General features: G+C 39.4%; 1 protein-coding gene across 1 annotated transcript in view; it reads right to left on the bottom strand.

The window, feature by feature from the left end:
- Window positions 1–24,283, bottom strand: part of UTRN (utrophin) — a 557,360-nt gene that overhangs the window by 267,513 nt on the left and 265,564 nt on the right. The window contains 4 exon segments of the mRNA XM_027551766.1: window positions 10,797–10,951; window positions 16,831–17,036; window positions 19,214–19,331; window positions 22,618–22,832. Coding sequence (XP_027407567.1) covers window positions 10,797–10,951; window positions 16,831–17,036; window positions 19,214–19,331; window positions 22,618–22,832 — 694 coding nt within the window.

Below are 24,283 nucleotides of genomic sequence, written 5' to 3'. Positions count from 1 at the left end.
ACCACTCAATCTCCAATTTTCTATGGAGCTTGGGCTAGTTGAGTAAAGGGCTCATGTCAGAATCAGAATCTCTAGCGGTCCTTTGAAAACTGCAGAGGCCACCAGAGATTATAAAACCCACTGCAAGAGTTTATCCATTCGCACTCCATCCCTAGTCTCAAATTCAGCTTCATGAAGAATCACTGCATGTAAATAAAATGTTACTGATGGGAATGGATATGTGGTGCAGACAGCAAAGAGGTCAGGAAGCACTAATGTGCAAGATTCAGTCCTAACATCACATCCAGCACTGAATTTACACTAGGCCACGATTCTCAATGCAGAGCTCCTATCTGGCACTCCTGGTTGCTACATCTCAAGAAAGATCAGAACAGAGCTGGAGGAAGTTCTGAGAAATGTAAATGAGAGGGTATAGCAGAAGGAACACTGGCAATGAATCGGAAATAGTTTTAAGTTCAGGAAATTGTGGCTACTAGATAAAGATACAGAAGTTTTTTTTTTTTTTTAATCTTTCAAAATCCACAAATCATAAAGCATAAAGATAGGCTGAAAATCTAAAATACACAAGTTTTGATGTTTAGAAGGATAATTTTAGCAGAAATAAAAAGTTTTTGTTCACACAGAAGTAACAGATTATAGAATTCTTTAGAGGAAGAAATGGTACAGAACAAAAGTATAATAACTTACCATAAAAGATTTATGGAATGCATGGGTGACCAATTTATAAGGTTCATATTAAAAGGAACTGGGATTTTTAAAATGCAAATGCTTATTTTTTAAAGAAAAGTCTGTTATACAAGCAACTAGCTGATATGCTACAAAATAGCTTACAGTCATTTTGCAGCATTACAAAACATGGTCACCCACATAACTGACTTTTTTAAAATGTGATTTTAAATGTTAAATAATACCTCATTTTTTAATCTATAAGATATAATATTGTTTAATATGCACGTGCTTATCATTAGTCTAAAGAATGTCTGAACGTAAATAGGTGAATCTTTTGTTTTTTTAAAGACTTCAATGGAAAAGAATGTCTTAGCAAATCTAGAGATGTGTCTTGCTAAATTTTGGTATACTTTAAAGGCGACCTTTACAGTCACATGAGATTTAAATACATTTTTCTCTTCTACAGTGGAAAGTAGTAGCATCAGTAGTTTGAGTGGCATGTATAAAACTTGCAATGAAACAATTCCTTAAGCTTTCCAATGAGTACCTTCACAAGGTAATTTGTCCTTTGGTGTATAAAATATCATTTAACTAGGAAATATATTAAAAGCACGCTTTAATGCAGTGAGGAAATGCAGTGGATTTGACGATGAATTAGTCACTGGAGACATTCCCAACCCTCTATGGCATTTTGTGACCAATCTTTGTTACCTAAATATTGGGTTCTCATCAAACACTTAAAAATTCACTCCACTGAATTTAAGGACATTGTTCTAAGATGCCAATGCCACATCACTTGGAAGCTTAAGAGAAGTTCCCCATTCCCACTGCATAAATATTCAAGACAGAACTATTTCCCTGTGAGGATTCAGCACTGCTGCTGCTGCTGCTAAGTCGCTTCAGTAATGTCCAACTCTTCACGACCCCATGGACTGCAGCCCACCAGCCTCCTCCGTCCATGGGATTTTCCAGGAAAGAGTACTGCAGTGGGTTGCCATTGCCTTCTCCAGAGGATTCAGAACACCACATCCTATTTCCCTTTGCACTAAGTCAATTCAGTTCAGTCGCTCAGTAGTGTCCAACTCTTTGTGACCCCATGAATCGCAGCACGCCAGGCCTCCCTGTCCATCACCAACTCCCGGAGTTTACCCAAACTCATGTCCATCGAGCCGGTGATGCCATCCAGCCATCTCATCCTCTGTCGTCCCCTTCTCCTCCTGCCCCCAATCCCTCCCAGCATCAGGGTCTTCTCTAATGAGTCAACTCTTTGCATGAGGTGGCCAAAGTATTGGAGTTTCAGCTTCAAAATCAGTCCTTCCAATGAACACCCAGGCCTGATCTCCTTTAGGATGGACTGGTTGGATCTCCTTGCAGTCCAAGGGACTCTCAAGAGTCTTCTCCAACACCACAGTTCAAAAGCATCAATTCTTCGGCACTCAGCCTTCTTCACAGTCCAACTCTCACATCCATATGTGACCAATGGAAAAACCATAGCCTTGAGTAGACAGACCTTTGTTGGCAAAGTAATGTCTCTGCTTTTGAATATGCTATCTAGGTTGGTCATAACTTTCCTTCCAAGGAGTAAGCGTCTTTGAATTTCATGGCTGCAGTCACCATCTGCAGTGATTTTGGAGCCCAGAAAAATAAAGTCTGACACTGTTTCCACTGTTTCCCCATCTATTTCCCATGAAGTGATGGGACCAGATGCCATGATCTTAGCTTTCTAAATGTTGAGTTTTAAGCCAACTTTTTCACTCTCCTCTTTCACTTTCATCAAGAGGCTTTTTGGTTCCTCTTCACTCTGCCATAAAGGTGGTGTCATCTGCATATCTGAGGTTATTGATACTTCTCCCGGCAATGTTGATTCCAGCGTGTGTTTCTTCCAGCCCAGCATTTCTCATGATGTACTCTGCATAGAAGTTAAATAAACAGGGTGACAATATACAGCCTTGACGTACTCCTTTTCCTATTTGGAACCAGTCTGTTGTTCCATGTCCAGTTCTAACTGTTGCTTCCTGACTTAAATACAAATTTCTCAAGAGGCAGGTCAGGTGGTCTGGTATTCCCATCTCTTTCAGAATTTTCCACAGTTTATTGTGATCCACACAATCAAAGGCTTTGGCATAGTCAATAAAGCAGAAATAGATGTTTTTCTGGAACTCTCTTGCTTTTTCCATGATCCAACGGATGTTGGCAATTTGATCTCTGATTCCTCTGCCTTTTCCAAAACCAGCTTGAACATCTGGAAGTTCACAGTTTACGTATTGCTGAAGCCTGGCTTGGAGAATTTTGAGCATTACTTTACTAGCATGTGAGATGCGTGCAATTGTGCGGTATTTTAAGCATTCTTTGGCATTGCCTTTCTTTGGGACTGGAATGAAAACTGACCTTTTCCAGTCCTGTGGCCACTGCTGAGTTTTCCACATTTGTTCATATATTGAGTGCAGCACTTTCACAGCATCACCTTTCAGGATTTGAAATAGCTCAACTGGAATTCCATCACGTCCATTAGCTTTGTTTGTAGTGATGCTTCCTAAGGCCCACTTGACTTCACATTCCAGGATGTCTGGCTCTAGGTCAGTGATCACACCATCGTGATTATCTGGGTCGTGAAAATTGTTTTTGTACAGTTCTTCTGTGTATTCTTGCTACCCCTTCTTAATATCTTCTGCTTCTGTTAAGTCCATACCATTTCTGTCCTTTATCGAGCCCATCTTTGCATGAAATGTTCCCTTGGTATCTCTAATTTTCTTGAAGAGATCTCTAGTCTTTCCCATTCTGTTGTTTTCCTCTATTTCTTGGCACTGATTGCTGAGGAAGGCTTTCTTATCTCTCCTTGCTATTCTTTGGAACTCTACATTCAGATGCTTATATCTTTCCTTTTCTCCTTTGCTTTTTGCTTCTCTTCTTTTCACAGCTATTTGTAAGGCCTCCCCAGACAGCCATTTTGCTTTTTTGCATTTCTTTTCCATGGGGATGGTCTTGATCCCTGTCTCCTGTACAATGTCACAAACCTCCGTCCATAGTTCATTAGGCACTCTGTCTATCAGATCTAGTCCCTTAAATCTATTTCTCGCTTCCACTGTATAATCATAAGGAATTTGATTTAGGTCATACCTGAATGGTCTAGTGGTTTTCCGTACTTTCTTCAATTTAAGTCTGAATTTGGCAATAAGGAGTTCATGATCTGAGCCACAGTCAGCTACCGGGCTTGTTTTTGCTGACTGTATAGAGCTTGTCCATCTTTGGCTGCTAAGAATTTAATTTCACTAAGTCACTACAAAATATTTGATCTTCATTAGCCAGCCAATACTGAACCATACCTCAACACTACTCCACACCTTCCCCAATCTACCCTCAAAACCCTTCTTCCATTAAACCTGGAAACCTATCCTACTACTGGCAGACTCCTCAGATTAATCCCTTCACCTTGTCAACTGAAAATGGTTTCCGTAAGGCCATGAATTTATCTGAACTTTTAAAAAGCTTTTTCTTTTTTCTCTGGAACCTTATATGCCTGGGGTAAAGCATTCACATGAGGGTCTGCCTCCTTCGCATGGTTGCTTTCCAAGCCATTGTTCTCCTATCTTCCAGACAAAATCTCACTCCTTCAAAGCAGAAGACATTCTCCACTGTGTTCATATGCTAACCTCCATGTCCATGGAAATGGCACATAGACACTGCTCGCTGCCTCAGCAATGAAGTAGAGTCTGAAATTGAACTCAAGATCTGCTTAACAAGCCACAGGCTCCAGTGAGGGACTTCACCCCGCAGGGAAAGGGACATGATAGACACCATTATGGACTAGAAGGTCCCAGTCTCCACTCCCTTACAAATACCTTCCTCTCCCCCACTCCCTCTCTGTGTTTCATCTGCATTCTTTTGACTTACCTCCAAGTAGATACACATTGCTAAAGAGCACTACAACAGGACTATCTTCCCTTTAAATGTATTAGAGATCACAAACAGGGACCCAGCACTGCCCAGCACTGAAGTTCCCTTGGGAAGCTATCTGTCCCATCCACCTAGACTGATTTTACAAATGATCCTCTTTCTTCAAACTTCTCGAAGTCCCACCTCCAACCTCACTAAGAGGATGCCTCATGGATCATAAAGAAAGCAGACGTCATTGCACTAAGAATCTTTCAACTTCCCACCACTAAAGCTCCAGGCCATGGACATCTGCATTCATCTTCTCACTGCCTTTCTGTCATAATGGAAAAAGCATCCCAGCTCTTACCAAACTCAATTCTACAGATCTCGCCTTCTTATCAACAGAAGGACCTCTTTCCTCTTCCTTTCTCTCCTCAGTCTTGAATCATAACTCTACTAGATCAACCCCATGAGCACATTCACATGCTTTATTTTTCTCCATTTTAAAGAAAAGTTATTCAGTTCTCTCTACCCTTCATTGCCTTCCAGGTAGTACCTAATCTCTCTAACCCTCTTAACAACAAACTTCACTATAGATGGTCCCACAAATTGTTTCTACTTCCTCAACTTCACCTAACTCTCTAGCTTCTACTGCATCACTCCTTGAAGTTGTACTTTTCAAACTAACAAGAATCTCCAAGATGTGGAATTCCAGGAATAGTGTTACGTCATCTTTTTGGATTTCTCAGTTTAATGAAACACAATGGATCATTCCTTGCTAGAAACATTTTCTTCTCTCCATTCTTTCTTTAAATATTCTCTTTGCTACACTGCTGGGCTTCCCTGGTGGCTCAGACAGTAAAGAATCCACCTGCAATGAGGGAGACCTGGGTTCCATTCCTGGGATGGGAAGATCCCCTGGAGGAGACCACTCCAGTATCCTTGCCTGGAGAATCCCAATGGATAGAGGAACCTGAAAGGCTACAGTCCATGGGGTCACAAAGAGTCAGACATGACTGAGCAACTGAACTGAACTGAACTGAGGGCTTTGAGAGACAATTAGGTCATGAGGGCAGAGCCACCGTGAATAAGATTAATGGTCTTATAAAAGAAGCCTGAGAGAGTACTCTTCTCCCTCCTGTCACATGGGGGAACAGGAAGTCTGTCCAGAGGAGGGTCCCCACCCAACCACGCTGGCACCCTGATCTCAGACTTCCATTTCTGTAGTTTATAAGCCACCCAATCCGTAGTGTTTGTTATAGCAGACTGAACAGACAAGGACTCCAACCAAGAAAGCTGCATTTTCTAAAAGTTCCATTTGTTAATAAACATTTAGAAAATCTATACTGTACTCAGTAAATCAGATCATCAAATATTTTGTCACTAATTAAAGCAGAGACTATTCAAAATGACTATAGACAAACAACTGAGGATGACTCAGCCTTCCGCTCATTTAACCACAGACAGTACTGTCAAACAGACTGAAGGCCAATGGATTTACAAGGAAGACACAGTATAACAGAGCAGATGATAATAATTTGGGGTAATCTTTTGTTGAGCATGTACCATGTACAGGGAACTTTTATACATAATTTTTGATCTTCACAATAGTCTCACTCATTAGATATTATGTTCTGTACAAGTCAGGGCTTCCTTCGTGGACTCAGTGGTAAAGAATCTACCTGCCAATGCAGGAGATGCGGGTTTGATATCTGAGCTGGGAAGAGTCCCTGGAGGAGGAACCCACTCCAGTATTCTTGCCTGGAAAAATCCCATGAACAGAGCAGGCTGGCGGGCTACAGTCCATGCGGACACAAAGAGTCAGATATAATTTAGTGACTAGAACAACGAACAACAACAAGAAGCAAGTAACTGAAACTCAGTAAACTGAAATAACTTGGTGAAAGTTCACACAAATAAGTGAATAAAGTAGTGATGTCAATCAAGGACTATTATATACCATAGCCGGTGTGCTTTTTGTCCTGCCTACACAAACCAAGAAATGCCTTAAAGTAGGCAGCAAAAGCTGGCTTCCAGGGAATGAAGACAAAGAGAAAAATATCCAGTAATTAATGATCTATAGGATCATTTATTCTTTATAACATAAAGTTATACTGTCTCATTTCCCTCACAATATTTCAGGATAAATAATTGTGTGCACATGTATGTGTGCAAGTATCTGTGTATGTGTATATACATACACATATACATGAATATATGCACTCCAGGGTTAAAATAACATTTCAGATCCAACTGAGGCAACTACACTCCAAAAGTTACTGTTAGTAACTTTCAACTATCATTATCTCAATGTGCGCTATAGAATTTGTTAATGGGCATTAAGAAATGTAAGAAAAAAAATTCACTGGTGAAAAGAATGGTAGTCAAGATATGTCCTAGGCTTCCCAGGTGGCCCTAAGTGGTAAAGAATCCACCTGCCAATGCAGGAGACACAGGCCAGATCCCTGAGTAGGAAAGATCCCCTAGAGTAGGAAGTGGCAACCCACTCCAGTATTCTTGCCTGGGAAATTCCATGGGCAGAGGACCCTGGAGGCTACAGTCCATGGGGTCACAAAGAGTTGGACACAAGTAAGCACAAGGTATTTCAATTAGTTTAAAATGTTAGACACAGACCTGTTGGTTACAGAATCCAAAATATTGAGAGCCAGCTATGTTTAAGAACTAAGAAATTTTTTGTACATTAGGAAACCATTATGAATGTATCTAAATGGCATATTAACCCCAACTACAGTCTGAAGTAGCAAACACATTAATATTTCTGCAGCTAGGAACAAAGTTATTTGCACTAAGCAGGATAAATAAAGACTATAATAAATAGCCTCATGTCAATTCAAAGCATTCAGTTATCAGAGCCTATTGGATTTTGGTATGACAGATAAGGGACTGTGGACCTGTAACTGTGAATGGCCAAATTACTTAGTCAAACTGCAATTCAGACAAAACATTTCCTTTGAAAGCTGATATTAAACTTCACACATTATGCCGCAATAACAGTGTTCCATGGCAATCTAACAACCTTTCACCCCTCCAGAATCTGGCTGACAATGATGTACATTCAGAATATGCCTGGACAATAAGGGAAAAACCACAGTATAAGGCTGTTCCACGGCCACTACAACAGGCACAATGGCCACGTTCTGGAAGAGAGTTACATTTATTCATAGCAGATGCTCCCATATCTTTAATCAGATCAGGTTTCTAAACTCAACATAGATAAGAACCAGTAACTGGAATGCCAAAGATCCAAGAGATGGGTACACAGAGCCGTCATCAGCAACAGCTTAAAGTTCTGATAACAAAGAAGAAAAATAAAACTACTTTAAAGGAAGGTAAGAGCCTGACAGCATAGGCAAAAAGATTTGGATTCCAGGCTCAGCTCTGTCCATATGAGCTGTGTGATCTTAGGTCTTGCTTAACTTCTCTCTGCTTCAGTTTATTCATTGACAACATTGATGAAAATTCTGCCTATCTCTTGTGGTTGTTGTGAGGATAAAATAATACAAGGGAAGAGCTTAGCACAGAGCCTGACCATGAGGAGATGCCCAACAAAATTTATACACGAAAAACAAAGCACAGAATCTCACAGAGCATAGCAACCTGAATAAATTTGCTACCAATTCTTCAGAACATGGAGAGCAGTGTCACAATTCAGTTTAGAAAAATGTCATCTTGGCTCTGCTCTGTGCCTTTGAACATGTCATTTACCTTCTCTGAGCCTAAGAGCATTACAGGAAACCAAGTATTCTCAATGGAAGAGAGAAATGGTTTTTTGGTGGGGTGAGGTGGTAAAGGGAGTGAGAAAAACTGACTCTTTTTAGGAAGAAATCATATAACTATAAAGTACCAAGACAGATCACACTATTACAATGTCCTGGGAGCAGGAAACTGAAAATGTTCTTTTAGGGGGATGATGGCCTTCCCTGGTGGCTCAGACGGTAAAGCATCTGCCTACAGTGTGGGAGCCCTGGGTTCGATCCCTGGGTCAGGAAGATCTCCTGGAGAAGGAAATGGCAACCCACTCCAGTATTCTTGCCTGGAAAATTCCATGGACAGAGGAGCTTGGTTGGCTACTGTCCATGGGGTCGCAAAGAGTCGGACACGACTGAGCGACTTCACTATCACTATAATGACAAAAAGGTTAAGAAACACCAGTTTAAGTGAACTATAAGGTCACGTACAGCTTTTACAGTTCCTTAATTCTATCTTCATAACAATAATGCCAAGATTCAAAAAATGTTTAATATAGGTTCACGTACTATACTTAAGAAGGCAAGGAAAGATTTCTATATTCTAGAGACATCTCCAATTAAACAGCTAAAAATTGTAAATATCATTCTGTTTAAAAGAGAAAATCCTAGCACTAGAGCTGTTATTCATGCTGGGATTCTGTGAGCCACAATTTTGTTGTATTTTCTCTGCTTTATAGATAATCATATATCTAAATCATATCTAAATATTAACATGTTTATTTATTTCCCCCCGAAATGCAGAAAGAAAATAAAGAGAATGACTTGTTAACTACTATGAAACTGGAACACTGTGGTCGTCTCAGCTTTGATAAATGAAAGATCACCTTGGAATATAATTCATTTTTAATTGCCTCTTCCATCTAATCTAACTACTGCTGTAGGCTGTCTTAAAATATTTACAAAGTAAAAGCAAAAAAAAAGAACTGGAGTTGCTAAATAAAGCAGGCCACACATTCCAAAGTGATCAATTTTTCCGGTATTGTTTACAATATAAACAAAGTCATAATTCTTACAGATGGAATATTTGGAAACACAGGCGAAGTAGGCTTAAGGATGATCTCTTTCAGTGTTATGTTTGGGGTTTCTATCTGAGATACAATTGACGTATGCAACTATATTCGCTTACCATGATCTGATACATGTATATATTGCAAAATGATTTGCATAGCAGGTTTAGTTAACATTCATGGCCACACATGGTTATAGATTTTTCTTGTGATGGGAACTTTTAAGACTTAGTAACTTTCAAGTACACATACAGTACTGTTAACCATAATTACCATGCTTTACATTACATCCCCAGAATGTAAGTTTGTACTTTAAAGATGCTTTTAATTCCCCTTCTTTCCCACCTTAGTTTTAGAATCCTTACTATGCCCAAATTATCTGTCACAACAAAAGAAAAGCAGTTGTTCTAAAATGCTAGAAAGATCAATATTGCAACTATATTCTGCTTTAACCACTTCAGAGTTTTGTATTTCCTACACTTGTTTTTATTTTCTCCAGAATCCAAGGGAGACAGAGCAACATATTCATGTTCATGAACTGCCTCATAATTTTCTTTGAGTTTCCCAAAATTTACAATATAGATTCTAACTAAAAATGACATTTTAAAAATGTACAAAATACATCCAGATCAAACTGTTACTAAACATTTGGCTATAATTCATTACCAGTAATATGTATAATAAAGTGTTCTATTTTATTCACTGCAAAATAAATGTGGTTTTGATATCAAATTAGCTTTCAGGCATTTGCATCTGAATATATAAGATGTGTGTGAAGCCATAATTTCATTTCGACACAGGTATTCCCAGTACTATGCAGGAAGTACACACTTTCTTTTACTGAAGATGAATATAAACATGCAGCCTTAAAGAGATGCTAACCACTGTTAACGCTGCCTCAAATTCTAGATGTTCAAGTGACTGAAAAATTTCTCTTATAAATACATGCTATTTTAGACTGCTCCAAACATACTGACAAGACAGAGTAACGGAAAGAAAAGATAATAAATGAGTTGGAGCCCAATATACACTTAGTATATTTCAGGAGTCTAGTGTGGATCCATGTATTCTCAGCCTCAAATGAGGATAACCTGGCCACACAGCACATGTTTCACTATTAGGGATAATGTTACCCTGAGGTGCCATAATACCAAAGTGTTCCTTACCATCAGAGTACCACCAAATGTACTCTAGGCAATGCTGAGAGGCATAAGAAAATCAGAACTCATAAAATGATCACTGTCAAGGTTTAGACTTACTCAAGGAAATACTCCATGGCAGAAATTCAATTAGCTAACGTATCACACTATATTAAGTGTGATAATACTAACTTGGTACAGCATAATATTTTTTAAAAAAATAATAAAATATGCATCTAGTAGGGACATCTTCTACATGCTTCCATGAGAAGGCCAAAGCAATCAAATTCTCAACTTGACAATTTTCACACATACACCTGTCAAGGCCTCAGCAATACCTTTGTTTTAGATTGATCCATGATGTTTTTAAGTACTCCGTGGTTTCTTTCACATTTCTTGTGTCATCACTGCCATATTCTTCCAGCAATTTCTGCAGGACATTATCGAATGCCATTACAACACCATCTCCAGCAGCCAGTTCTTGAAGCAGCATCTAAGGTGTAATTTCAGATGTAATCATTAAGACTGGACCACTCAGTTACAAATATGACCAAAACACTTCGTCTTTTCAATAGGTTTTAATATGTTTCAGACACAGATATCAAAAGAAAGGAACACATTATAAGACAAACTCTTGCATGTAAGCTCAAACAAAAATAATTCTGGAAGTGAAAAGTGATCAAGTACATAGCAAGTACATAGCAGATAGTGTTAAAAGATTATTATCTTTTCCTCTTTGATATATTTTAATTCCTCGAACCATTTGCTTTGTTCATTACAAATGCTATGCATCTGATTGTAAGAGGAATACACATCTCATAGGAATGAATTTACTATAGAGTTAGTTCCTCTATATGCACTTGGAGATGCAGAAAGGTCGACAATATGGAAATCTTCTTGCCCCTGGATCACTATGCCTGCTTACAAAGTTAACTGTTGGGTGAATTCAGTAGTGAAGCAAGGGTTACTGAGAGTGCCTGAATAAATTATATTGATGCTGTGTGTCCATAGGCACTGGCTTTATGATACATTTTTTCCCCCTGAGAGCCCTTGCATCAAGATGCTGCTGCTGCTGCTAAGTCGCATCAGTTGTGTCCGACTCTGTGCAACCCCATAGACGGCAGCCCACCAGGCTCCCCCGTCCCTGGGATCCTCCAGGCAACAATACTGGAGTGGGTTGCCATTTCCTTCTCCAATGCATGAAAGTGAAAAGTGAAAGTGAAGCCCCTCAGTCGTGTCCAACTCCTAGCGACCCCATGGACTGCAGCCTATCAGGCTCCTCCGTCCATGGGATTTGCCAGGCAAGAGTACTGGAGTGGGGTGCCATTGCCTTCTCTGCCTGCATCAAGATACTCCCTATGAAACCGAAATGACAAATGAATGTTCTCATAATTTTTGTAGCAACTAGCAGAAAAACCCACCCTAGAGTACCAGAAGAACAGAACCATGCTGCTAATTCAGTTCAGTCACTCACTCATGTCTGACTCTGTGTAATCTCATGAACTACAGCATGTGAGGCTTCCCTATCCATCACCAAGTCCCAGAGCTTGCTCAAACTCATGTCCATCGAGTCAGTGATGCCATCCAACCATCTCATCCTCTGTCGTCCCTTTCTCCTCCTGCCTTCAATCGTTCCCAGCATCAGGGTCTTTTCCAAGGAGTCAGTTTTTCACATCAGGTGGCCCAAGTATTGGAGTTTCAGCTTCAGCATCAGTTCTTCCAATGAACAATCAGGACTGATTTCCTTTGCAATTGATTGGTATGATTTCCTTGCAGTTCAAGGGACTCTCAAGAGTCTTCTCCAACACCCAGTTCAAAAGCATCAATTCTTAGGTGCTCAGCTTTCTTTATGGTCCAACTCTCACATCCATACATGACTACTGGAAAAACCATAGCTTTGACTAGATGGACCTTTGTTGACAAAGTAATGTCTCCGCTTTTTAATATGCTATCTAGGTTGGTCATAGCTTTTCTCCCAAAGAGGAAGCATCTTTTAATTTCATGGCTGAAGTCACTGTCTGCAGTGATTTTGGAGCCCCCAAAAATAAAATCTCTCACTGTCTCCATTGTTTCCCATCTATTTGCAATGAAGTGATGGGACTGGATACCATGATCTTCATTTTTTGAATGCTGAGTTTTAAGACAGCTTTTTCACTCTCCTCTTTCACTTTCATCAAGAGGCTCTTTAGTTCTTCTTTGCTTTATGCCATAAGGGTGGTGTCATCTGCATATCTGAGGTTATTGATATCTCTCCCAGCAATCTTGATTCCCGCTTGTGCTTCATCCAGCCGGGCATTTCTCATGATGTACTCTGTAAATTAGTTAAATAAGCAGGATGACAGTGCACAGCCTCGATGTATTCTTTTCCTGATTTGGAACCAGTCTGTTGCTACACCTCCAGTTCTAACTGTTGCTTCTTGACCTGAATACAGATGTCTCAGGAGGCAGGTAAAGGGTCTGGTATTCCCATCTCTTTCAGAACTTTCCACAGTTTAATGTGATCCACACAGTCAAAGGCTTTGACATAGTCAATAAAGCAGAAGTAGATGTTTTTCTGGAACTCTCTTACTTTTTCAATGATCGAATGAATGTTGGCAATTTGATCTCTGGCTCCTCTGCCTTATCTATATCCAACTTGAACATCTGGAAGTTCACAGTTCACGTATTGCTGAAGCCTGGCTTGGAGAATTTTGAGCATTACTTTACTAGCGTGTGAGATGAGTGCAACTGTGCAGTAGTTTGAGCATTCTTTGGCATTGCCTTTCTTTGGGATTGAAATGGAAACTGACCTTTTCTAGTCCTGTGGCCACTGCTGAGCTTTCCACATTTGCTGGCATATTAAGTGCAGCCCTTTCACAGCATCATCTTCCAGGATTTGAAATAGCGCAACTGGAATTCCATCACCTCCACTAGTTTTGTTCGTAGTGATGCTTCCTAAGGACCACTTGACTTCACATTCCAGGATGTCTGGCTCTAGGTCAGTGACCACACCATCGTGCTTATCTGGGTCATGAAGATCTTTTTTGTACAGTTCTTCTGTGTATTCTTGCCACCTCTTATTAGTATCTTCTGCTTCCGTTAGATCCATACCATATCTGTCCTTTATCGAGCCCATCTTTGCATGAAATATTCCCTTGGTATCTCTAATTCTCTTGAAGAGATCTCCAGTCTTACCCATTCTATTGCTTTCCTCTATTTCTTTGCATTGTTCGCTGAGGAAGGCTTTCTTATCTCTCCTTGCTATTCTTTGGAACTCTGCATTCAGATGGATATATCTTTCCTTTTCTCCTTTGCCTTTCACTTCTCTTCTTTTCTCAGCTATTTGTAAGACCTCCTCCGATAGCCATTTGGCCTTTTTGCATTTCTTTTTCTTAGGGATGGTCTTGATCTTTGTCTCCTATACAATTTCACAAACCTCTGTCCATAGTTCTTCAGGCATTCTGTCAATGAGATCTAATCCCTTGAATCTGTTTGTCACTTTCACTGTTTAATCTTAAGAGATTTGATTTAGGTCATACCTGAATGGTCTAGTGGTTTTCCCTACTTTCTTCAATTTAAGTCTGAATTTGGCAATAAGGAGTTCATGATCTGATCCATAGACAACTCTCAGTCTTGTTTTTCTGACTGTACAGAGCTTCTCCATCTTTGGCTGCAAAGCATATAATCAATCTGATTTAGGTGTCAACCATCTGATGATGTCCATGTGTAGAGTCTTCTCTTGTGTTGTTGGAAGAGGGTGTTTGCTATGACCAGTGCATTCTCTTGCAAAACTATTAGCCTGTGGCCTACTTTGTTTTGTACTCCAAGGCTAAACTTGCCTGTTATTGCAGGTATCTCTCTCTCTCTTTTTTTTTTACCTTTATTTTTTTTTTTTAATTTTATTTTATTTTTAAACTTTACATAATTGTATTAGTTTTGCCAAATATCAAAATGAATCCGCCACAGATATACATGTGTTCTCCATCCTGAACCCTCCTCCCTCCTCCCTCCCCATACCATCCCTCTGGGTCGTCCCAGTGCACTAGCCCCAAGCATCCAGTATCGTGCATCGAACCTGGACTGGCAACTCGTTTCTTACATGATATTTTACATGTTTCAATGTCATTCTCCCAAATCTTCCCACCCTCTCCCTCTCCCACAGAGTCCATAAGACTGTTCTATACATCAGTGTCTCTTTTGCTGTCTCGTACACCGGGTTATTGTTACCATCTTTCTAAATTCCATATATATGCGTTAGTATACTGTATTGGTGTTTTTCCTTCTGGCTTACTTCACTCTGTATGATAGGCTCCAGTTTCATCCACCTCATTAGAACTGATTCAAATGTATTCTTTTTAATGGCTGAGTAATACTCCATTGTGTATATGTACCACAGCTTTCTTATCCATTCATCTGCTGATGGACATCTAGGTTGCTTCCATGTCCTGGCTGTTATAAACAGTGCTGCGATGAACATTGGGGTACACGTGTCTCTTTCCCTTCTGGTTTCCTCAGTGTGTATGCCCAGCAGTGGGATTGCTGGATCATAAGGCTATCTCTTGACTTTCTACTTTTGCATTCCAGTCCCCTATGATGAAAAGGACATCTTTTTTGGATGTTAATTCTAGAAGTTCTTGTAGGTCTTCATAGAACTGTTAACTTCACTTCTTCAGCAGTACTGGTTGGGGCACAGACGTGGATTACTGTGATATTGCATGGTTTGCTTTGGAAACGAACAGAGATCATTCTATCGTTTTTTAGATTGCACCCAAGCACTACATTTCAGACTCTTGTTGACTATGATGGCTACTCCATTTTTTCTAAGGGATTCTTGCCCACAGTAATAGATATAACTATCATCTGAATTAAATTCACCCATTCCAGTCCACTTTAGTTCACTGATTCCTAAAATGTCAATGTTCACTGTTGCTATCTCCTTTTTCACCACTTCCAGTTTACCTTGATTCATGGACCTAACATTCTAGGTTCCTATGCAATATGGTTCTTTACAGAACTTTACCTCCATCACCAGTCACATGCATAATTGGGCACTGTTTTCGCTTTGACTCCATCACTTCATTGTTTCTGGAGTTGTTTCTCCACTCTTCTCCTGTAGCATATTGGGCACCTACCAAACTGGGGAGTTCATCTTTCAGTGTCATATCTTTTTCCCTTTTCATGCTAATGTTGCTAATAAGAAAATAATATTCTGAATATAATAATTGAAACACTGATATCGCTTTCAATTGTATTCCTCTGGTTAAGAGTCCAAGGGCTTTGCTGATTATTATTTTTTTAGTCATTTGGTTAAAACAAATCAGCAGATAACACAGAGAACGATAGTGATAGCATAGCAGATAGCATAGAGATAGATAGAGAATGATCCAGAAAACCAGGATACCTGGCGCACTTGATTTTTAAATAGCAATCATGGAAAGTCTACAGGTCTGAAGAATAAAAACATGCTGTCCTGTTTCAGATTCTGCTCCCCATATATTCTATATTATATCCTTCACAAGCATACACCTTCATCTAGGCTATCTGAAGGGCAAATCAATGTTATACCACAATATAACCTAACAACCATAACCTCCAATTCAAGAATATTTTCTATGATTGTAGAGAGATTTAATGCAGCACTTTGAAGTACCATAAGTATTCAATATCATCAACTCTATAATCAAACTAATCATAAAAAAGGTACTTGCTCTGATGATACTGATAAAACAGTTTGGTTACAAAGGTATTAAAAGAAACTAAACTTAATATTTGATTTGTTCACTACATGTCTGCTAAGTCTCTTCAGTCACGTCTGACTCTTTGTGACCCTCTGGACTGTAGCCTGCCAGGCTCTTCCGTCCATGGAATTCCCCAGGCATGAACACTGGAGTGGGCTGCCATGAACTCCTCCAGGGGATCTTCCTGATCCAGGGATCAAACCCACATCTCTTAAGTCTCCTGCATTGGAAGGAGGGTTCTTTACCACTAGTGTCACTGGAGAAGCCCTTGTTCACTACTTTAGCCCTCATGAACATTTTGGGAGATTTCATAAATAAAAATGACCTTCAACGTAAATACAGAAGGAAGCAAAAGGAGGATTCCTGGGATTCTGAAGGTGTTTTCTTTCTAGATGTTGGTTCATGGGTGTGTTCCATCTGCAAAGAATCAGTGAGCTGTAATTCTGGGATGCAAGTACATTTCTACTCATTATTACTCTGGAAATTTTCCAAAACAACCTTCCTGGTCAAATTCTTTACATAAATTTCAATGTACATTCTAAGCACTTGGGAAAACTTTATGACAAGGGTCCTAAAAATTATGGCTAACAATAGACTAAAAAAGCATATCCCACAGATTGGTAATGCCAGAAAGTAACTAATGAGCCTTACTTACTTGACTATCAGAAATCTGTTTGACAAGTGGATCCCTTCGAGCCTGTTGAAGAATATAGAGGCGAGCCTCATACTTTCTCATGAGCTCTTCAGTCTCCTCCCTGTGGTCATCCCACTGGAGACTATCAATAATCATGTCCTCCAGCTGCTGCCGTCTTAACTCCACACCGTGCTGGGTGTTATCCCACTGGTTCTTGACCTTTTCCACTGGAGGAGGCATTACATTAAAAAAAAAAAAAAAGATCCCAGAAAGCAGCCATTAGGAAAAGGAAAAAATACATGACACCAAATTCATCATAAATAAGGTCAAATATGGAAAAGAGAAAGGTAGCCAAATGGTACATACATTTTAAAGGAATTTTATTATGTCTGCCATACTATATTACTGATACATTTCTGAAATCATCCTTGAAGGAAAAAATGTTGAATTAAACTCTATTCTGATCACATTAAAATATCTCATAATAAAGATATTTACTATTTTAAACAGATAAACAAAAAATTATTTAAAAATTAATTCTTACCCAGTTTATATTTACAGAACCTGGTCTGAAAAAGGGAGATTACAGTACTTTTGACAGTACTTTATGATATACTTTCATGACCAGAGAAACAGTCACTTGTCATCCTCTAAGGAAATGCTCTGAGGTAGCATTGATTTTAAGAGAAAACAAACTATTTAAGAGTTCTTTTCACATTTGTTTTTCTGTAGCATGAAACCTCTCTAAAAGGAAGTGTTTTTATATATTTAAGAGAAGCACTACAAGTAAATGAGATTCAAGTTCTATGTATCAACAGTTTCTATTATAAAAAATCCATATTAACTCTTTTCCTCTCTCTTTTTTTTTACTCTTTCTTCTTATTTTTCTTTCTTTGATTTTCTTTTTGGTCCCCTTCTCTTCTCCTTTTCTCTCTCCTACTTTCTTTTCTCTTCTACTTTTAAGAGGGAGTTACGAAAAAGAAGGGACTTCCCAGGTGGCACTAGCAGTAAAGAACCCTCCTACTGGGGTCAATCCATGGGTCAGGAAGATTCCCTGGAGGAGCAAATGGCAACCCTTGCTGCCTGGAGAATCCCTTGGACAGAACAGCCTGGCGGGCTACAGTCCATGGGGTGGTAAAGAGTCAGACATAACTGAACACACCCACACATCTATCAATTAACTTAAAAAGAAATAAAATGGCTCACTTAGCAAAAACAAACCAACATTGTGAGATACTAAAAGTTCTCTGCTAACTCATCTCTTATAATAATTTTGCTGGTGCCACATTCATGTTGAAATCAAAACATGTTTAATAGGGGGAACAGTTGACTTTCCTTGAGAAATATTAGGCAAGGTAATAAACTACCTTCCAGTTCATATTATGCCATAAATATTTATTAAGTTCCTAATTGGTTGTGAGCAGTGTTGGAAATCTTGGGGCCAAAGAGGTGAATATTCACAACTTACAGAAGGGAGAGAGAATTAATAGTGAGATCGACAATGAAATTATAGGGGGGAAAGACCATAGCAGGAACTAAAGATAGAAAATACAGTTCACCAGGGACTTAAAGAGGGTGAGAAAGACTTTGCAGAGTGGGTGACATTTTATCTGCTGAGTAGAATTTCACCCGGGGAGAGAAGGCCAAGAAGAAGAAAACATAATGTGAATAAAGGTAAGAAGACTAGGAAATGTCAGGACGTTATAAAGAACAGACATCGTTCAGAACAGCTACAGACAGTGCTGAGGGCTACAGAGAGGAAGCGGGTGATGCAAACACACAGTGATTGTCCCTACATGACATTCTTAAGAATCCTGACTGTTCTGTATGTCATACAGATTTAACAGATGCCTGTAGGCCAGAAAGCCAATTCCAAACAGGGAACTTTGTTGCTGCTGAGTTGTATTTAATTTTTGTTCCATGTTGTATTTAACTAAAGTATTCTCAAATTAGAGCCAGATACACAGGTATATAGTAGCTACTCAACACATATTTTTGGAATGAATTCTGAGAAGAGGAGTTAAAAGACATGGTAAGATTTGGTTTCAGTGAATATAATAGGAGAATGGATTTGCATTCCTATGGGTTTCTCTAACTTTTGTCTCTTTGGTTTCTTTAAAAGAAATTCTAACCTAAATGAAAAAACAAACAAACAAACCTTCAATGTATTACTAATTACTTAAAAACTAACGCTGTTCATAGTTTAAGGGATTCATAAAGGAATTATGAAAATCTTCACAAAAAATAAAAAAAAACAAGGGAAAGCTATTTCATTAATAGAGATTATCAAATATCAAATTATCAAGTAATAGTAATTTCTAGCTGAATAATCTTCAAAAATGTGCATGTTATCATTTTCAAGGAAAATGAATGATGATGTATACTTTTATTTTTTAAATCTTACATTTTTCAGTGATTGCTGTTCTCACATCTGAACTGGAAGCTTTATTTTTCAGATTCTGCGCCAATGTAAAGACATAATCGAGCTGAGGATGGCGCTGTTCTAAGTCAGCCTTTGTGATCTGTCAAGACAAAATGATCATTAAGACAGGTTAATAAGCTGTACGAAAAAACACTAACAAAGCATAACTGGTGTGCTGCCATCCAAGCTGTTGTTTTCCTCCTGAAAGGAGCAGTGAGCCGTCAGTGCTATAGAGGAGAAAAGTGCAGGATCTGGGGTCAGAGGCCCCAGGTTCGAATCTTGGCTCTCCCACTTATTATCTGGATCACCAGGCAAGGTACTTTACCTCTCTTGTTTCCACAAAAAGAAATAATAAAAACACCTGCAGTTCAGCTATATCAAGTCTGAGAAGATTAAATGAAGAAAATCCCTTTGAAATCTAAAAAGTATGTTCAAAACATTAGCAAGGGGACTTCCCTGGTGGTCTCTGGTTAAGAATCCACCTCCCAGTGCAAGGGATTCAGGTTCAGTCACTGCTCTAGGAACTAAGATCCCACATGCCTTGGAGCAACTAAGCCTGCAGACCACAGCTACTGAGCCTGTGAGTCACAACTAGAGAAACCCATGCCCTGCAACAAAGAGTGCAACCAAAAAACAAAAACATTAGCAGTGATTTCTGCAACTGATGCTCTGCACATCTGTCCTACAACGGAAATGAACATAAACTAATGGCACCTACAGGGTGGAGATGAGGGGGTAGAAAAACTCGAACTAGAAGAACTGCAAATTAAATAACCCTAAACACAAAGAGTCGGACACAACTGAGTGATTAAGCACAGCACAGCACAGACAGAAAAGACTGCTGCTTGAGAAAGTTTGAGTTTCTTAGGAGGGAAAAGTTACCAATATTAAGAAAATGGTGTGTTTTAAGTATAGAACTCACACATAGCCATAAAGATTAAAATATACAACTTCCAAAGAGAATCCACAGCTCTTCCTCTGTGAATTCCCTAACTTTTCAGATTTCAATTATTCCTATAGTGTCAAGTATTATTTCTAAATGGCTTTATTCACAACCTCTAATCCTGAATCACACAGAGACAGTTCAATGAATGCTGATCATTTCCTTGTAAGTGGCATAAGGACCTTTCAACACAACGTATCTGAAACTAAATCAATCAAACCCTTATTCACATTCCATTTCTTCTGTTCCTTATTTCCGCTAATTGCAATGACATCATCTCAGCCACTCAGAAAGGGCTTTTCTCCTTGTTTTAAGCATCTCGTGCACTATTCCCAGTCTTCTTACTCAAGCAGAGCATTGTTATGATCAGTCTCCAGCCACAGTTTTAAAAAGAAAATGGGAAGAAAAGATGCTTACCGATTGCTTACAGACTAAAAGTCCAAAGAGCTTTGCTTAGTCCACAAGCTCCTTCGGAAGGTGGACTTGGTCTGACTTCATTGACTTCCCACTACACCTCCTTACTGTACAACTGTTGAGCCATCCCTCATGCTCCCCACCTCAAATCTATATTCACCCTGGTCACTATACCAGGAATGTCATTTATTTTGTCTCTAAGCATCAAAATTCCACATAGTCTGCATTCCTTCACTGTGAATGTAACCCCTTCTTCATCCTGGCTGCTCTACCACGTGGCCTGTACCTGCTCAGTGGCTTTTTTTAGACTGTGCCTCTCACATATATCTTCAATATGGGAATAAAACTGGTACCTACTTCACAAGATTGTTAAAGTGAATGAGATAATACACGTTAAATACTTAGAAAGACACCGAGCACACACTAAGCACTTAGTAAGAGTTAGTAATAGCTGCTATTATTTTATTATTTTTCATAGTTCATTCTTAGTTTCTATCTGATATATTCATTTCAGCATCCCTACACAACATATAGCCCAAGACCAAAAATACACTGAATATGGAGAAAGAACTTTAAAATTGATATCAAATGGCATATGTATAGAAATAAAATTATAGTCAGGAGAGTCTCACTGATGATGTCAACAATTAAATAAGCTCATTATGAAATATAGGTTGAAAAGGCACTTCAACAAATGCCTATATGACATTAGGGACTAAATTAACACCAGTTTACATTTATACTGATACAGCCAGATTTAGGACGTCAGTTTTAGCTTGTAAAAACAGAGTCTACAGCTCACATTCTTAACCAAAACAACACAAAAGCAAGAAAAGCTTTCTTCATCAGAGCTAGCCAGCGTGGCTGACAGATCAAGAATTTTTTAAGAGGGACGTGGACTCCACTCTGAGTGGCCGGAGGCAGCTGGGTGGTCCACGTCGTGAGCGTCTTGGAGGCGACCTGGTAGGACCGGGCTGCTTCAGACCTATTGCCTCTCCATTTAGTGCATTGGCACCCAAGCTTGTGCGGTGCCATCGGGACCTACGAGTGGACGGAGGCAATAACTTCGCTGAGGAAGGGCTCATCGCCGTTCACTCCCACAGAGTCCCCCTAATTAATCATTCTGGAGGTCCTGCTTTCCAGATGCAAGCACAGTTGCTCTCCTTGTGAAAGTGAAGTGAAGTCGCTCAGTCATATCCGACTCTTTGCAACCCCATGGACTGTAGCTTACCAGGCTCCTCAGTCCATGGAATTTTCCAGGCAAGAGTACTGGAGTGGGTTGCCATTTCCTTCTCCAGGGGGATCTTCCCAACCCGGGGATCGAACCCGGGTCTCCGACATTGCAGGCAGACGCTTTACCATCTGAGCCACCAGGGAAGCCCCAAAAGCAGTTTATTAACAGAAGAGTACTGAAAATTAGAGGAGAAGAAAGCTGTTGGGGCCATGTACTGTGAGAGGCTGGGTGACCTGCTTCAGCGGTTGAACTTTGTAATGTTGGCTGTGAGCCTGATGCCCCAGACCCAGGGCATGATCAGGAGGCGGGAACTGAGGTTAATGAAGCCCACCATCATCCTTATCAACATCGGCAGAGGCCTACTAGTTGATCAAGACACCCTGGTGAAAGCCCTTCAGACTGGGTTCATTAAGGCAGCAGCGTTGGATGTGACGTATCCAGAGTCCCTGCCCAGAGGTCATCCTTTGTTGAAGAACGTCACTCTGACACCTCACAGTGGACGTGCAACTCGTCAAGCAAGTCGGACAGATGATGGCATATTTGGTTGAAAGCATCCTGGCTTCTTTCAGTGGCCTTCCTGTTCCTAAGGAAGTGCTGCTTAAATAATTTATGTGAGTTAAGAATTCAGTGGGATGAAAACACGGCAGATTAAATGGACAAGAAACACTTTAAAAAAAATTTTTTTTTTAAAGCTCATTCTCGCAGAGTTTAAGATAAACAAAAGCGATCCATACAGATCTTGTCTACTCCTGTGCTGTGGTGTTTCCATGACAAACCTTTACACTAGGTACCTACTTTCATTCGCGAAATTGTCTTATTGATCTCTTCTACATCCCCGACAGTGACAATGTTGGACTTCAGCATCTGGTCGATCAATACCAGCCAGTCGGCTAGTTCTGTTATCGTCTTATCCAGATCCGCAGGAACTGAAATTTCTGAAGCACGAGGAGATGGGACAGGAATATCTGATGCAGATGATGCTAGCACCACCTTTTGGACACTGGGATGAGCTGAAATTAAACATGAAGCAAAGTGTTAATAACACAGCAGGATAATCTGATATTGGTTATATAATGGAGATGTATGCATATGTGTATTTATGTAAATTTTAGTTTAAGTAAAATGATTGAAAGAGGGTTTTTTTATTTTAATTGGAGGATAATTGCTTTACAGTGTTGCATTGGTTCTGTCATACATCAAGAATCAGCCATAAGTACACATACATACCCTCCCTCGTTTTTTCTTGTTTAATAATGAAATGGCAATATTATTTCCTAAAGTAGCTACAAGGCTTATGGTTGCAATAAAGCTAATTAAAGACAGTCTCACCGTATCTGGGGCTTCCCAGGTGGCACTAATGGTAAAGAACCCAGCTGCCAATGCAGGAGACAAAAAAAAAAAAGCAGCTTCAATACCTGAGTTGGGAAGATACCCTGGAGGAGGGCATGGCAACCCAGTCCCGTATTCTTGCCTGGAGAATCCCATGGACAGAGGAGCCTGGCAGACTACGGTCCATAGGTCGCACAGAGTCGGGCATGACTGAAGCGACTTAGATGCACACAGCCTATTTGAGGGCAGCAATAATTCAAAAGCAACTAACAGTAACTAAGACTGACATCAAGAGAAAATTTTTTAAATACATCAATCATGAAAAAGTTAGGAGTGTTATTTTATTTTATCAAGATGTTTTTGCTTTAACTATAAAGCCAATTTATCTGTAATTTTCTGTCCTTTTTTTACTTAACTTTATAACATGAGTATTAGTAATTCTTAATAAACCTAGGTAATAATCTTTATTTACAGTCACTAACTTTTAGTTACCCCTTTTCTTACAGCTGGATACTTAAGACTCCTCTTGAACTTTTACTTTAAAAAAGATTTGCAGATACAGTCAACTAATATTTGACAAGGGAGCCAAGAATATACAATGGAGAAAAGACAGTCTTTTCAATACATAATGCTAAGATAATTGGACATTCACATGTAAAAGAGTAAATTTGGGCCTATGTCTTATACCACTTGCAAAAACTAACTCAAAATAGATTAAAGACTTAAATGTAAAACCTGAAACTATGAAACTCCTAGAAGAAAACACAGGAGATAAAGCTCCTTGATACAGGTCACGGTATTCTTTGAATAAAGCTCCTTGACAGAGGTCATGGTATTGACTCTTTGAATATAACACCTGAAGAATATAACTGAACAAGTGGAACTACCATCAAACTAAAAAGCTTCTACACAGCAAAAGAAACCATCAACACAACAAAGTGAAAAGACAACATACATAGAACAGCAAAGAATAATTGCAAACCATATCTCTGCTAAAGGGTTAATATTGAAATATATATGTATACACATAACTCAGATATTAAAAAATGAGAAAAATCCTATCATTTAAGATAACATGGATGGACCTTGAAGGTATTATGCTAAGTAAACTAAGTCAGCTGCTGCTGCTAAG

The sequence above is a fragment of the Bos indicus x Bos taurus genome, chromosome 9 (genome assembly GCF_003369695.1).
Source record: "Bos indicus x Bos taurus breed Angus x Brahman F1 hybrid chromosome 9, Bos_hybrid_MaternalHap_v2.0, whole genome shotgun sequence".
In the NCBI taxonomy this organism is placed as follows: domain Eukaryota; kingdom Metazoa; phylum Chordata; class Mammalia; order Artiodactyla; family Bovidae; genus Bos; species Bos indicus x Bos taurus.
Note: the sequence above shows the minus strand (reverse complement) of the source record. Positions and strands in the feature narration are given on the sequence as shown.